General features: G+C 39.4%; 1 protein-coding gene and 1 pseudogene across 3 annotated transcripts in view; one reads left to right on the forward strand and one right to left on the reverse strand.

Annotated features, from left to right (window-relative positions):
* PTCD2 (pentatricopeptide repeat domain 2) overlaps positions 1-16,228 on the reverse strand; it is a 49,536-nt gene that overhangs the window by 20,948 nt on the left and 12,360 nt on the right. For all 3 annotated transcript variants that reach the window (XM_077759820.1, XM_077759752.1, XM_077759862.1), the window contains exons 5-8: positions 15,242-15,320; positions 14,732-14,823; positions 12,233-12,346; positions 7,470-7,544 (exon numbers count right to left, since the gene is read on the reverse strand). In XM_077759820.1, coding sequence (XP_077615946.1) covers positions 7,470-7,544; positions 12,233-12,346; positions 14,732-14,823; positions 15,242-15,320 — 360 coding nt within the window. The remainder of the gene's footprint in view (positions 1-7,469; positions 7,545-12,232; positions 12,347-14,731; positions 14,824-15,241; positions 15,321-16,228) is intronic.
* LOC144228806 (U4 spliceosomal RNA) lies at positions 15,600-15,732 on the forward strand (annotated as a pseudogene).

Here is a 16,228-nt window from a genome sequence, read left to right on the forward strand (position 1 = left end):
GATCTCAAGGTTCGTGGGTCCGATCGAGGCCCATGTCGGGCTCTGTGCTGACAGCTCAGAGCCTGGAGCCTGCTTCGGATTCTGTGTCTCCCTCTATCTCTGACCCTCCCCTGCTCACAATGTCTCTCTCTCTCTCTCTCTCTCAGAAATAAAAACATTTAAAAAAAAAATAAAAAAATAAAATGGTACCACTAACTACCTTCCATCAGACAGGCATAATTTACCCAAGAAAAAAACCACATTCCTGTCCCCCCTTATTACCAATGTTCACTAGTACAATTTGAAAAATACAGAAAAGGTTAAAGAAAATAAGAACAACTCAGAATTCCCCAACTGTTATCCAGTGTTTATAATTTCATGTATTACCTTCCAAATGTATTAATTTCCACCTGATCTGATTCTGCTTTCTGTCAACTATTATACAATGAATATTTTCTCATTAAGAAATTATAGACTACCTCATTTTTAATAATGAATGCATAGCAATCCATCATATACATAGGATAATTTGTTAATTTAAACAATACCAGTCTTCAATATACTGAAAAATTCAATATATTGACAAATACATAACATTTAAAAAAAAACTTTTTAACTTTTTAGGACTTGATTCCCAGAAGTTAAATTATAAAGTCAAAGAATATAAACANCTCTTCAATATACTGAAAAATTCAATATATTGACAAATACATACATTTAAAAAAAACTTTTTAACTTTTTAGGACTTGATTCCCAGAAGTTAAATTATAAAGTCAAAGAATATAAACATTTTAAAGGCTCTTGATCCTTTGGAAAAGTAGTTTTTCCGGAAGAGATATTCCTTTTCATATAGCAAATGAGCTAAGTTCTTTCTACAGACCATTTATAACAATTTAAGTTCGTTGAGGAGTTGATCAGGATGAAGGGCTATCTTTGGTCCCAAAGAACAGACTGAAATGATCCCAAGTAGGCTAAATCCAAAGAACCCCATCTGAGTTCCGTGTTCTAAAGCACAGGCAAAATCATGAGCACATTTTCACTTAGAGGCAACACTCCACAGGTTTCTCACATTTAAGCAGAAGTACTCCCTGCCCTTTTCCGGATTATCTTTCCAAGGATATTCAGACAACAACAGCTTCAAAAGACATACACAGTGCCCCATGCAGAGAACAGGGCAGGCATGCTTACTGCCATTTTGAGAGATCTGGGTTCTCCAAAGTCAGGCATCCTCTCTTTTAAGTATAACTTCCTGTGTGTGTTAAGAGGCATATAGGTCTCATCTTGCCGTGTGGGAACTGGGTTCAAGGAACTGATGCAAAAATGCTAATGTTGTGGCTACTACTATTGCTCTGATTAAGAAAATACCCTTCACCTCTCAGCACCTTGTGAACTCTACCAGCATCCATGAAACTATGGAAGGTTAACTCGTTAGCTTAAAAGTATAAAATCTCTAACTCTCAATAGTACTTCAAACTCTTATATTAATAAAAACCAATTCTGACTGGGTTGAAGCTGTCTGTCCTATTGAGGGCAAGGAGAAGTCGACCTTGTTAGGTGTTAGGTCTCTTGTGCCTGGCACCTAGTAGACCCTCGCCAATAAGGAATGAGAGGAGAGCAGAGGTCCCCTAGCAATTTACACAGATAAACCTCCCGGAGCTCCATGCTAGGATCTATTAATGATGTGCTCCTGGAAGATTTCAACTTCTCTTCGTAAGTCTTCCCAATTTCCCTCCTTGCCTCCAGCAACTATCTGTGATTCAGAAGGGATTTCAAGAGTAAAGTTCAATACCTCGAAACCGATGGAGGACAATATTGAGGAGGCAGTTGCTGATGAAAGGCAAAGAGAGAATTTAAAGCTAGGAGAATTGATCTCAAACTGAAACCTCAGGGTACGGTTAAGGAAAACTAGATTAAGGTACAGCACAATGCTTTAATCTTAACAGGTTTCAAACCAAAGGCTAAAAAAATTAGCAAGGAATAGGCGGAATTTAGGTAAGAAAAACTACTCCAGGAACTACAGGACACCTCCTGCCCATCTGGTTTCCTGAAATCTCAAGAAATGTTCACAAGTCATTGGGTCCTTTGACCAAAATAAAGGACAAGAAGCCCCGAATATGCAGAAATTTGCATTTTGTCTCTTTTAAGTTAGCTATATTTGAACGAGAATATCATAGTGCAATAGAGACTGCTAGTTTTCTAAACAATATCTATCCTCCCCTTCTTTTTTTTTGATTAACAGAACTCCCTAACTTCAACTGATGCTGCCATGTACAGAATTCTAAGACTGTATTTCTCAGGTTTCTTTGCTACTATGTATGGTTACAGTATCAGTTCTGGCCAATAACATGAGTCCAAGTGGCTGGGTGAGACACTGGGGAAAGGATCCTCAAAAGGGTCCAATGTCTTTTTGTCTTCTATTCTTCCTCTATCTTGCTGGAAAAGATGTAATAGATAAAAATCATGTGCTTAGTACGGTGGTATGGAAACACAGAAAGAGGCTGGGTCCCTAATGTTACCATAGAATGTCACATCAGACCTAGACTGACCATCTACATGGTTTTATACATAGAAGAAAAACAATGCTTCTCATTTCTATAGACTCCTTTTTTTCCCTCTCAAGTCTACATTGCTCTTAACCAAAATGCAATTCTTAAGCTCCAAAATCTTAAGGGATTTATGGGAAAGAGTCCTATCTCCTTGTCTATCCCATGCAGCCTAGGAGGCTTCCTAGCATGGGCTGTAACTTTAGGATGACCTTAGTGACTGGAGAAAGGGCCATTAAAACATTTATCTGTGTTGGGGAATCTGGGTGGCTCAGTCAGTTGAGTGTCCGACTCTTGATTTTGGCTCGGGTCAGAATCTCATGGTTGGTGGGATCAAATCCCACGCTGGACTCTGCACTGACAGCACAAAGCCTGCTTGGAATTCTCTCTCCCTCTCTCTGCCCCTCCGCTATTCATGCAAGCACAAATGCATATGATGCTCTCTCTCAAAAATAAACATTAAAATAAAACCATTTTTCTGTGTTAACAAATAATGATAAAAGTAGCAAAACTAACCAACTGTCAATTCCCCTGCAAAGTTATTCAATTCCAAAATGGGCATGCATTTGGAGACATGCCTTATTTCTAGAGACATGATTGGAATTCAAATAGCATCAGTGGAAAGCTATCCCATGTTGGTCTCAGCTATTTTCAAACATATTTAGAAGTGGAAATTAATCCTTTGATATTGATTAACATTGCTAAAGAGGGAGCTATAGTTCTTTTGAAATTGATGGGTTTGAATTCAGACAGCAGAGCCAATATGCATGTGCCTCCATGAGATCATCTACTAAATCAATTCAGCATGTAGCAAGTATTAGCTGGGAAAATGGAAAATCAGGCCCTCTGGGTCATATTGGCAGCAGGCACAATTTTGATGAAAAGAAAATTAAGTTGAGGGGGGGAAATTAGGTAAGTTCAAATTCCAACTGGCAGCAGGAAAAGATTTTAGTAGAAGACATTAATTTTTAAAGTAGATCAGAATAAAAAAAAACTTCATTTATTCCTGCTACTACTGACTAAACTTTCTATGCAGCCTATTTGTCAGGTTTCCATTTCTTAATAATTAACCAATTGCCCTTAGGGATGCCAAGTAGATGACTCAGATTTAGAGAAGTTAGGGCCCATTAAATCAGTTTTTAAAAACCTGCTCTAATAACAAAGATCTGCATCTAAAAGATTATTAAACCTGAGAATGATAACTGTTTTTTTTCATTATCCCCAAGGAAGTCAAAACAGGTTTACACTGAAATATAAGAAACTTGGCTGAAGTTCTTATATTTGGAAGAAGTTCCTGAGTGAGCACTTTTAAACAATAAAATGGTCTTTTTTTCTCTCTCTTTTTAAAAAATGCTTATTTATTTTTGAGAGAGAGAGCAGAGGCAGAGAGAGAGGGAGACAAAGAATCCGAAGCAGGCTCCAGGCTCTGAGCTGTCAGCACAGAATCTGAAGCAGGGCTTGAACCCATTAACTCTGAGATCATGCCCTGAGCCGAATTCAGATGCTCAACCAACTGAGCCACCCAGGCATCCCTAAAATGGTCTTTAAGTGTCTGAGAAATGTATACTTCTGTGACTCAATTCATGGAGGAACAATTCATATTCAAGATGAGTTCAAGGTTCCTTACATAGTGTTTGCCCAAAACATGCTCATTCCACCACATTTATTGGCTGCCTTTCCTTCCCAGCTCTCAGAGAAAGGAAGTTAGTCTTGCTGCCCTGGCTGGTGGGTGCACTCCCCACCATGCTCTGGGCCCTGGATTTCTCCTCCTACTGTGAATGGACAGCTCTACTACCAGGCTATGTTTTATTTCCACCAAAGCAGTTTCTCAGATGGAAAAAACAATTATTACTGGATTCTCATAATAAATTGTGACAGCGAAGGACTGCAAGAGATAAAGCTTCTCAACAAATAAAAGGGAGGACGTGCACTACCAGCAACTGTGTTTTTTGACATCCAATCCTTTTCCTTTTCATTCAGAAGGATTGGCTAATCCCAAACCTGAATAAAAAGATACATCCCTTATCTCTGTAGATCTGGAGTGGTGGGGAAACAGATGTGTTTGTGTTACAGCCTGACTCTGTACATAATTAGCTTCAAGAACTTGGATCATTTATTAACCCTTCGAATCTCCATTTTCCAAATGTATGATATGGGAAAATACTGTTCCTACCTTTATAAAATGAACCAGTGAGTATTGAGTACCTCGCATGGTACCTTAGCTCAGTTAAGTGAAAATGCTGCTGATCTGTATCTCTTCAATATCTCACCATCAATCCTTGCTGATCCTCCCAAGCTCACTTCAACTCTAGGAAAAACTACCAGTGATCCACAGAACACTCCTCTTTCCTACCTGATGCTATCAACCACTTGGAATCCTAGCAATTCTACTTCTGTCCAAACCTGAAAGTACTTCATCTGCAGGCCACTCCCTCTCTCAGAAGCAATTATGTACTTGGATACCCAGAGTCGTCAAAATCTAGTAGCCAGCAGAGAAGGCACAACACACACAGCACCTTCAGGAAACCAGGCTTCCTCATACTGTTGGCTCAAATGACCTGAACTTCTGGACTCGGGGCCTTTGCCACCTTGACATCCCAGATCTCATGGCTGTGAGTTTTCCAGGCTGACCCATCTGCTCTGATCTGCAGTTTCTGTGTAGGCACCCAGTCTTGGGGTAGGGGCTGTCGGCAGCAGGCTGTGATGGGCAGGGCTATCCGTCCTCTGAGATTTCTATTCGCTGGTGCTATTTCTTCCCTGTCTGTTTCTGGGGATTCCTCGGCCTCACCACTGATGTCTTACTAAACTCACTTCTGGGTCCTCTTACCTCACTTTTTGGTGGTATTTGTCAGTTCATATCAGATCCACTGCCGGTTTTACATAGATGAGTTCTTAACGAACAGCTGTGATATTCATCCCTATCTAGGCTCCTGCCCTTTAAAAACTAGGATCTCTTTTTGGATATTTTTCTAGTATTTAGTCTCTTCCCTTCCAAAACCATGCTTTTTTTCAGTTTCTCTTTTATCACTGTGTCCATCTTTCAGGTTCTCTAATCATCTTTCCCTCACATGAAAGGACTTTGAAAAGTCAATGTAAGGTTAAATATAAGGTATTCTTATCTCAGGCTTTTGGCAATCTTTTCCTCCAAACTTTACCAGAAAGGCTCATCTAGTCCTTTTTTTTTTTTTTTTTTTTTAATATTTTAATTTTTGAGAGAGAGAGAGAGGCAGAGACAGAGAAAGAAAGAGTGCAAGTGGGAAAGGAACAGAGAGAGAGGGATACACAGAATCTGAAACAGACTCCAGGCGCTGAGCTGTCAGCAGAGAGCCCGACGTGGGGCTTGAACTCATGACCTGAGCCAAAGTTAGACGCTAACCAACTGAGCCACCCAGGTGCCCCCAGTCTTTTCTTGAAAGTCATCTGGGCTCTGGTCTGGGGGTGACATTTGAGGATAATTACTACGGAAAAAGAGAAAACCATGGAACCTTGGAGTTATCCCCAATTCCTATTCACTGGGTTCTAGCATTTGTTAAATATAAATATTCCTCTTTATGTAACACACTTCATTTCAAACAAATACTTCTGATATTAGCAAGCATTCACTGATCACTGATTATATGCCAGGTACTGAGCATTATTTTTTTAACTTTCACAATAAAAGGATGGTAATATTTCTATTACTATTGCTGTTTCAGATAAAAGGAAAACGGAGACCAAAGACGTTAAAGAAGCTGCCTAAGGACTTAAGGCTAGTAAGAAGTGGTTACAATTAAAAGTTTACAAGGATGCCTGGGTAGCTCAGTCAGTTAAGTATCCAACTCTTGATTTCTTATGATTCGTGGGCTCGAGCCCCAGGTTAGACTCTGTACTGACAGTGCAGAGCCTGCTTGGGATTCCCTCTGTCTCTCTCCACTCTCTCTGCCCCCCACCCCCGCCACCACCTCAAAATAAATTAAAAAAAAAAACATATTAAAAAAGTTTATATTCTTTTAATGGGAAGCCTCAGCAAAACTAATCTCCTAACAAAGAATGCCCTTTAACCCATATCCCTTCAATCCAGTGGTCCTGTCCTCCTTCAGACACTGCTTCACAATTCTCTCTTCACTGAGACCTGCAGTTTGCTCCCGCTGGCCAGCACTTCACTCCCCATGCTGCAATACTGCATGGGCTGTAAGCCCTTATCCTGGTTCATACCACACTGCCATTAACACATTTCTGTTCTTTTGACAATGTTTTCCTCATCTTCTCCTTGTGAGGTTTCAGGAGACTACGTTCTTAAAAGTTAGGGGCTTTCTTTTCAACGCCCCATAACACAGGTGTACTCAGCATGTTATGCTGAGTGTACCCAACAAGCAGGGCCCCAGAAGTGGTTAGCTGAATGGGGTGTATAAGGTCTTTAATGACAACAGAGCCTCTTCGTCTTTTCAATTGTGCCAGTAAGGTGTAGATGACTCGCTCCTTACTGGGACAGATAGACCACGGCAGTCTGGCAATACAAGAATGAAAACAGCTAACATTTGTTGTCAACGTCAATATGTCATGCACTATTTTATGCACCACAGGTATACTAACTCCTCGAGTTAGGTACCATGAATAGGATGCAGTTAGTACACAGATTATTCTTAAGTCTCAATCAAGACAAAGAGATTATCTCCTTCCTCTCTGTATCTACAGCTTTCTGTAGTCATGTGTTATACCTGCAGCATTTAGCTACATCTTATATCTGAGCATATCTATAGTTTCCACCCATGTGTAAACTCCTGGTAGCACAGCCAGTGTTGGCTCCTATTACAGGGGCTATAATGTAACTTTAACACAGAGCTCAGTAAATCCCTGAATTCAATCAAGATTTTAGAAAATCAAAATTCATCATACACAGATTAAAAAATCTAGGCATCATCTTACTATCTTTCAAACCTTACTTTAAACAACAGAGAAGTCACTTACATTTAAATTAGTGCAGATTATGCTTTCTGGCTTCATGATTTGAGAAAAAGTGGATATAGCTTTCGCCACCTGGTTCTAGAAGAAAGAAAACCAAGTTATACTTCACACCATAAGAACATTACCCTTTTATCGTAAAGTTTGTTTAAAAATAGTAGGATATTCCTATTTATGATGCCCTAGGGGATTTGAAGTCCACAAGGAAAACGTTTTTTTGGTAATCAAAAATGAACTTCCTGGGGCACCTAGGTGGCTCAGGTGGTTAAGCATCTGACTCTTGGTTTCAGCTCAGGTCATGATCTCATGAGTTCAAGTCCCAAGATGGGCTCTGTACTGAGAGCGCACAGCCTGCTTGGGATCTTTCTCTCCCTCTCTCTCTGTCCCTCCTCCACTCATGCACTTGCTTTCTCTCTCAAAATAAACAAACATATGGAGAAAAAAATGAACTTTCTACAAAATGTTTCCTATAGTTCCATATTATTGTTTTTAAAAATAGTTTCCAAAATACTTTATTTTTATTGAAGTATAGCTAATACACACAATGTTATATTAGTCTTAGGTGTACAACCTAGTGATTCAACAACTCTATTGTGTGTGCTCTGCACAAATGTAGCTGCCATCTGTCACCATACAACGCTATTAAAAGGCTATCGACTATAATCCCTATGGTGTGCCTTTCATCCTGCGACCTATGCCCTCCAAATCTGGAAGGTCACTGAATCAAAAAAAATTTTTTTTCCATTTATTTATTTTTGAGAGACAGAGCATAAGAGGGGGTGGGGCAGAGCGAGAATGAGACAAAGAGTCCAAAGCAGGTTTCAGGCTCTCTTGTGAACCCCAAGATCGTGACCTGAGTCAAAGTGGGCTTAACCAACTGAGCCACCCAGACACCCCAGATTACTGAATGTTTTAATAACCTGAGTTCCAGGTTTTTTAAAAAAATGTTTATTTATTTGAGAATTCGCGAGCAAGGGAGGGGCAGACAGAGAATTTCAAGCGGGCTCTGCATTGACAGAGGTTCAAACCCATGAACTTGTGAGATCATGACCTGATCTGAAATCAAGAGACACGTAACCAACTGAGCCACCCAGAGGCCTCTGAGTTCTTGTTTTTAAACTGGAGGCATAAAGTTGGTATTTTTCCCTCTCTCACTGGACAGGTTTTAAAAAGAAAAAGAAATGAATTTTGAGAAGCAGAAATGCAAACTCCACCTTTGACTAAATTAGAAGAGCAGAAACCTCAAACCTCAGAAGAGATGAAAGTACTGCTGACAACACGGGAGATAGAGAATAGGGTGAGTTCTGGACAGAGCAGTGAACAGAGAACACTGCTGCCTGTCTTAGGAGCTCACAAAGTAGTTCTTGAAGGTGAGGGGCACAATCTGAAGTACAAAATCTGAATACCTGTTTACAGAGATGGCAATGGAATTTAGGACTAGTAAGGAGAGGTCCTCTGCATCTTTTTTGTGGCAAAGATGAGGCTAACCAAGAATTTAAATAGAGAAGCCATATTCACAGGAAAGAGTCTGTCACTATGACAGTGGCAGAGAATAAGATTCCTCATTAAAAGCTGCCTCCTTGCCCATTCCCATTAGCCACGGGGAAATAAGGCCTATGCATTTCTGTAGACAAAACTCATACATGAAAAAACAATTCCTACTAGTCCAGAACATGACAATATGTCTCTGCTTTCTTTTGGACATGGATTTTCTATAAATGACTGGTGTAAGAAACTTGTTTTTCAGTGATGAGTACTCAAAAATGAACAAGCACATGATCTATACAAAGACACAATGAGGAAAATGAAGAGCGAGAAAAGGGATATAGCAAAACAGAATCCAAAAATACCTGGCAAATGAGGAAACTCCAACAGAGAAAGGTTTCCATGGATGTAGAGGACAGTAATGAGAAAACAAGATCGAGTAACTCAGAAACAGGAAAAAGAAAAAAAATCAGGTAGGCCTCAGATTTCTCCACAGCAAGATTCTATACTAGAAGACAGGAGAGCAATGCGTAAAAAAAACCTCGAAAGAGGGGCACCTGGGTGGCTTAGTGGGTGAAGCGAGCAACTCTTAACTTCAGCACAGGTCATAATCTCATGGTCCTGAGAGTGAGCCATGCTTCCAGCTCCGCACTGAGCATGTAGCCGACCTAAAGCTCTCTCTCTCCCTTTTCCTCTCTCCCTCCCTTGCACATGCATGCATATATGCTCTCCCTCTCAAAACAAAACCAAAAACTCAAGAGAAAAAGGGTCACCTCAAAACTATGTATCTGGTCAAACTGTAGTTCAAGTCAAAAAACCAGGCAAATAATTTTAAATACCAAGAACATGGGAAATACTGTTCCTCTGAAGAAAGAAGACATTTTACTAGAAGATACATTTCAATCAACAAAGGGATGACTGGAAAACCAATAATAAATGAATATTTTTAAATATATGAATATGGTTAAGTATACATAAGAATATATACCTAAATATATATAAGACTAAAACAAATGTGGGGACTGTGATTATAGAATGAAGCACAAGTGTTATATAGTTGGATAATGAAGACAAGAGGAAAAAGAATGTAAGAGACAGTATGCTTAAGTGCCTTGTCTTCATTATGTGTGGTCAGAAAAATAGCACTTAAAGCTGACAAACAAAGCATATTTAAGAGAAAAATAAGTACTATGAAAAGTAACATATCAACCAAAATTGGGTGGCGGAGAAGGAGAAAAATGAGAGAAAAAAGAGGAAAAAACCAATTTCAGCATTACTCACAGTAGGGAATTAATAGGTACTGTCAGAGTAATTAGAAGACTAAGAAGAGTAAATCAAGTTATGGTTTTAAAGTACCTACTAACTCAAAAATACAAACCAAAACAAAGAAAACTACCACATGCTGTAAGTAATTCTAAAAGCTGTAAAAGCAAAGCATGACTGAAACCTAAGACTAAATACACCACATCTATCTAGATAGAGGACGTTAAAAGAAAGCCTAGCAGCATATCATAAGACAAAGTTCATGTCTATGCCATGTACAAGAGATACACATACAACAATTCAGAAAAGATGGCAAATAAAAGGATAGGAAAAGGTGTGTAGGAGGCAACTGCAAACCTAATTAATCCAAAGAGGCAAACAAAAACTGGGGTGGGGTGGAGAGATATTAACATTAGACGAGGTGAAATCCCAAAAGGAAGCATTTTAAACAAAACGAAAAGATGTACTTTGTCATGCAACAGTAACAGATTCACAATGATATATAATACATCAATGATAGATCATAACTGCACGTATCTAAGCACCAACGGGCATAACATTTTTTCTTTTTTAAAAAATATTTACTTATTTTTGGGAGAGTGCAGACAAGGCAGGGGCAGAGAGAGAAGGACACAGGATCTGAGGTGGGCTCTGCGCTGACAGGCTGACAAGAGAGAGCCTGATACCGGGCTCAAACTCAGGAACTGTGAGATTATGACCTGAGCTGAAGTCAGACGCTCCCCTGACTGAATCACCCAAGTACCCTGCAAATGGTGTAACTTAAACACACATTAACATGGGGCACCTGGGTGGTTCAGTCAGTTAAGTGTCCGACTTCGACTCAGGTCATGATCTTGCGGTTTTTGAGTTCGAGCCCCGCAGCAGGTTCTGTGCTGACAGCTCAGAGTCTAGAGCTTGCTTCAGATTCTGTGTCTCCCTCTCTCTCTGTCCGTCCACAACTCATGCTCTGTCTCTCTGTCTCAAAAAAATTAAAAAAAAAAATAAATAAACACACATAAAAGTTAAATACTATAGGAGCTACAGAAAGAAAGAAACATTCCTAAACAGGGACTTTAATTCATCACCTTCAGCTCCTGACAGACAGGGAGGACAAAGCAGTGCCCGTGGCCAGGCAAACTTGAAAAGTTAAAGCAGCAGAAGTTAGCAACTGTGTATCCTCTTCAGTCTTTGTCTTTCAAGGACTTTCCTGGCAGTATATATGGCCCCCATATTTTCATTTCTAATTAATGATAAACAAGGGTTCTGCAGACAAATTTTACCAGCTGGATAAACAAACTGGCTTGGTTATTTTTGCTGCCATTAAATCTCCTTTTACCACTTATGAAATGTTTAATGTGTTACACATTTTCTAAAGCCTTGGAATAGGACATCCTGGGAGGGGCTCTTCAGGAGAGGGGGTATTCCAGGGTTCCAGCTCTAACTGTTCATGCTGGGTGATGGCAGGCAGGCCCTCTCTTCTGACCTCAGTTGCCTTTGCTTGTCCTGAGACGTGGAGAGGCTACAAGATCACTAAAATCTCTTCCAAATGAGAATTTGGGTCTAACTAAGACATATTCGATGACCCCCCCCACCTCCACCCCACCTTAAACAGTAAACTGACCCAGGATTCCTCATTCACGTGAAATAAATTCCACTTTGGACAGCATTAAGTCAAATTGTTCTGAAAACCTTACACGGTAAAACAATTATTTAAAATTTTCATTTGAATGACTTGCAAAATTTCTCTGAGTAGAGAGCTTCCCTCACTTGAGTTTCCAGAGAAACCCTGGCCAGCCCCTTCTCAACAGCAGTGCATGTCAGGTCCTCAACTGTAAACACATTCTTTGGAGGCCTAGGTGTAGGTGTGGGTTGCTACAGCACCAAAGGCACTGGTCTCTTTATAGGAACTTTTTCTTTAGGATACAGTCAGAAGGGAAAAAATAAATGAAAGCAAGAGTGGATGAAAGTAGTCAAGTCTTCCCACTCCCCATTCACTGATGTACGCCCTGAAGGCTTGTTACCTGATTCAGAGCTAGTGCCACAGCAAAACAGGATGCTCTCCTGGAGAGGACTTCTCCTTTGATTACGGCTTCTTCTCTTAATGTCGTACAGATCTTCAAAGATTCAGGGCTATTCTGGCAGGAGACAGGATGGCTCAGTAAATAAATGTCATGCTCCTTTAAGGCTAATAAAATGATTGACAGTATTCAGTATTTCAGATCTCCTTCTGAAAGAAGTTCTCAGAGCCTATTTCAAGTCACTTAACAGATTAAGCCCCATACAGAGGCTTCTTGCAAAAAGACCAAGTTATTTACATATTAGCAGTTCAAATCTAAATTAACTTCATTTGTAAAGCTCTTGGTGAATTTTCTGATTTGGGGCCTTTTTACCACTGAGTGTACAGGCCTCTCTGTATCCAGACAGACTGGTTTCTAGACACAAGCACCACAATGTTAAAACTGTAAAAACTAGTCTGCTACTATATTAAATAGTAAAGCCCAGCAACACTAAACAGTTTTCCTGAGGGGATCTCGCATTTGAAAAAATCCATGTACGTCAAACACATGAAAACGTGAACACTTATATGAATGTAAATCATGACAGAAGCCCATGAAAATAGAAACTTAAAAAAAAAAAAAAATCCAAGAACCAAATGACACACAAACCAGCAGACTGTAATGGTAAAACTGAATTGTCTTCCTTTGCACATGCTGTAGGTGGAGTAGGTTTGTGAGAACATTATTAGCTTTGTATCTATGTGTATCTGTCATGACGTGACTCACAATTCAGAACCTAAAGTAAAACCTGAATCCGACGAGTGAGGACTGTTCCCAGAACCGGCTGGGAATTTGTAATGGCTGACCGGTTCAATTTTTCAACTCTCATCTCCACTGAGTGAAACAAGTTATTTTTAGACACCATACAGGGGAGAAAAGTACTCTAGCCTTCCTAAAGAGCTGAATTAAATTCTCTCCGCTTTAGCAGACACTCAGGAAGGCATCTCTAAAAAGGTCAGAAAGCTCAATATCACAAAGGCTGAACAAACTGATGCTCAGCTGTTGTGTGTTTGGCCTTCTGTCTCACAGAATAAGAAAATGGTATGATTGGGGGAAAAAAAAGAATCTTAACTTTTACTTCATACTATATATGAAAGTTAATTTGAAGTAGATTGCGAATTTAAAGAAAACTATAAAGCTTCTAAAATTTAAAAAAAAAATGGTATGATTGGAAAGGATCAGCTAATAATCCAGCAAGGAGCAAAGGAAGACCCTCAGGCCCCAAGTCAAGCTTATGGCTAAAAATGGTTTTCAGAATTTTTAAGGTTTGTAAAAACAAAAACAAGGATAGAATATGTGACAGGACAGAGACCATATGTGGGAGAGACTGTATGTGGCCTCTAAAGCCTAAAAAGCCTAAAGCGGTTACTGTCTGGCCTTTTATAGTAAAACCTTGGGGCTCTTGAATTCAACCCTTTCATTTCACAAATGAATTCAATGACCACTTCAAAGCTGGCTAATGCTAAAGTTGAGACTATACTCCATGTTTCTCAATTTCCCAGATGATTTTCTTCCCACTACAACCCTACTGCCTCCCTTATTTTAGAAAATTAGTATTGCTCCACTTTTCAGAGAAATATTTTCAAGAACCATGCTCTTCCACCTTGCCTGGTGTTCCTTCCTTTTCACCATAAAAAGGTTTCATTAAGTTTCCAAAGTTTAAGTAATACAAATGTCTACAGTAAAGCATGCAACTTTGGTCAATGCACTGTATCAGCTGTCATTTATGCAATGATTCATTCACTCAATAATCAGGAAATAGTTTCTATATGTAAAAAAAAAAAAAAATCCTGATACAGTAATGACATATGGACTTCTAAGTCATGTTTTCTGTCATGAAGGAGTTCATTTTAGTGTCACAGACACTTATGAAAGATCAATTGTATACCAGGCACTGTTAGGTGCTGGTACACAAAATGCCTCAAACTTAACCTCTAGTGGGGAGGATGAAACATACCTCTGCCAAGAATAATATCAAGAAGTGAAAAGTGCCATATAATTGATACAAACAGGGCACAATTAAAGGATGTTACTTCCAAATCTGAATCACAGAAAATATTCACAGATGAAATCAAAGTAGCCCTTGAATTCACCAGTGAAGGATGATCAGGTTTCCACAGGAGAGAACTACAGAGAGGACTTCTCTTGTCGAGCCCAGAGTGGAGCTGATAACAAGAGGACCCTCCGCACACCTTGAACCCAGCCAGCACACGGCTCCTTGTTCTCCCTATCCACACAATTGCCAAAGAAGGCTGAAAGATGATAAAATTGCTTTCCCCATGATAAAACTGACATGGCTAACTTGAGTTTTCTAAAAACACATTTAAAATGGAAATATCTTCACCAGACGGAAAAAAGACTTTGGAGGAACTAAATTTTTCTTTGTAGCAAAAAGAAAAAAATAAATAAATTCTCTCAAACACTACCCACAGTGCTCTAAAAGTTAAGGGAAGCCAGTCTTACCAGTTTGTAGCAAATCGCGAAAGCAAGGACATAGGTGTCTGTGCTGAACTTCACATCTTGGTTTTTCATCTCTATCAGCACTTCCAGGGCACCTATCAAAAATGACAAGTGGGCAGACGGTGGTAAATGCATTCAGGTGAGTTCAGAGGCCTTTACTACTGATTTCCAGAGTTCTAATCTGTTCAGCGCCATCTACTGAAGTGTTTTCCGGAAGCATGTAAAAGCTATCTGTCAAAGTCATTGAGCAATTAACTAAATATCAAAGAAATTCTCAAATCATACAAGAACTAGTATTTTAAACATATTCATAGTTTTAGCTTAAGTAAAATCAGGGTGTTTAAGGCATAATATGAGACACAATAATGTTGTTTTCAAACTTAAAAGAATGAAGTCTCCAGAGTTCAGTCATTCACCAGGAATATAAAGATCATTTTTGCATGGTCCACTGTTTTTCCTAACTGCTATACCACCAAAGACAGAATTTCTCAATAAACAAATTCCAATACTTACTTGTATATTTGCCTTTCATAAATAACATATCCATCAAAATATTGAATGATGTGGCGTCTGAGAAGAAACCTCGTAAATGCTAATGAAAAAAAAACAGTCTGGTTAAAAGTTATTAACTATTAAGTGAGGATGTATTGTTATACTTCATCTTCTCTATCCAGGGCTTATTTTTGTGTATACTTTATTCATTTGGTCCCCTGAATTTGCTAATAAATCTCTGATGTACCAGAGTTTGTTTTTCAAAAAAATTCAAATGCTGCCCACCCACTCTTGGCTGTCATGCCTTTGGCAATGGGCACACAAACAAGAGGCAAGCAGTACGGCGAGAGTTCTCTAGGTTTCAGAAATACGGTGAAGAAGCTTTGCGCAGTGGCAGTATCGTAGCCAATGAGGTTTATCCGAGGCGCGATTATTGCTAATAGAAATACGGTGAAGAACACCTTCATTATACATGGTTCTCCCGTGCTTAGGAGAAAAGAAACAAGCCAATTAATTCTGGTAAGGGAGTCCTGCAGCGTGGGTGGCAGTATATTCATATGAAAGGCAAGGGGCACCTGGGTGGCTCAGTCCATTAAGTGTCCAACTTCAGCTCAGGTCATGGTTTCATGATTCGTGGGTTTGACCCCCGAGTCAGGCTCTGTGCTGATGGCTCTGAGCCTGGAGCCTGCTTTGTATCCTGTTTCTCCTTCTCTCTCTCTGCCCCTTCCCTGCTCATGCTCTGTTTCTCTCTCTCTCAAAAATGAATAAACATTAAAAAATATGAAAAGGCAGGTATAAGTATGCATGAAGACTAAGCAAAAAGAGTCGTACACAGCTGGGATCCTCTCTTGGCAAATGAATAATATTCACTTTTTGAAATAATTCACTAGAAGAATAATATTCACTTTTTGAAATAATTCACTAGATGCTTTTTTCTCAACATTTTTAATATCATGATAATGCAACACACGCTATTCAAATATGCCATTCAATGTCTCCTTGCTCTAG

This window comes from Crocuta crocuta, unplaced genomic scaffold, assembly GCF_008692635.1.
Source record: "Crocuta crocuta isolate KB4526 unplaced genomic scaffold, BGI_CrCroc_1.0 scaffold503, whole genome shotgun sequence".
NCBI lineage: Eukaryota > Metazoa > Chordata > Mammalia > Carnivora > Hyaenidae > Crocuta > Crocuta crocuta.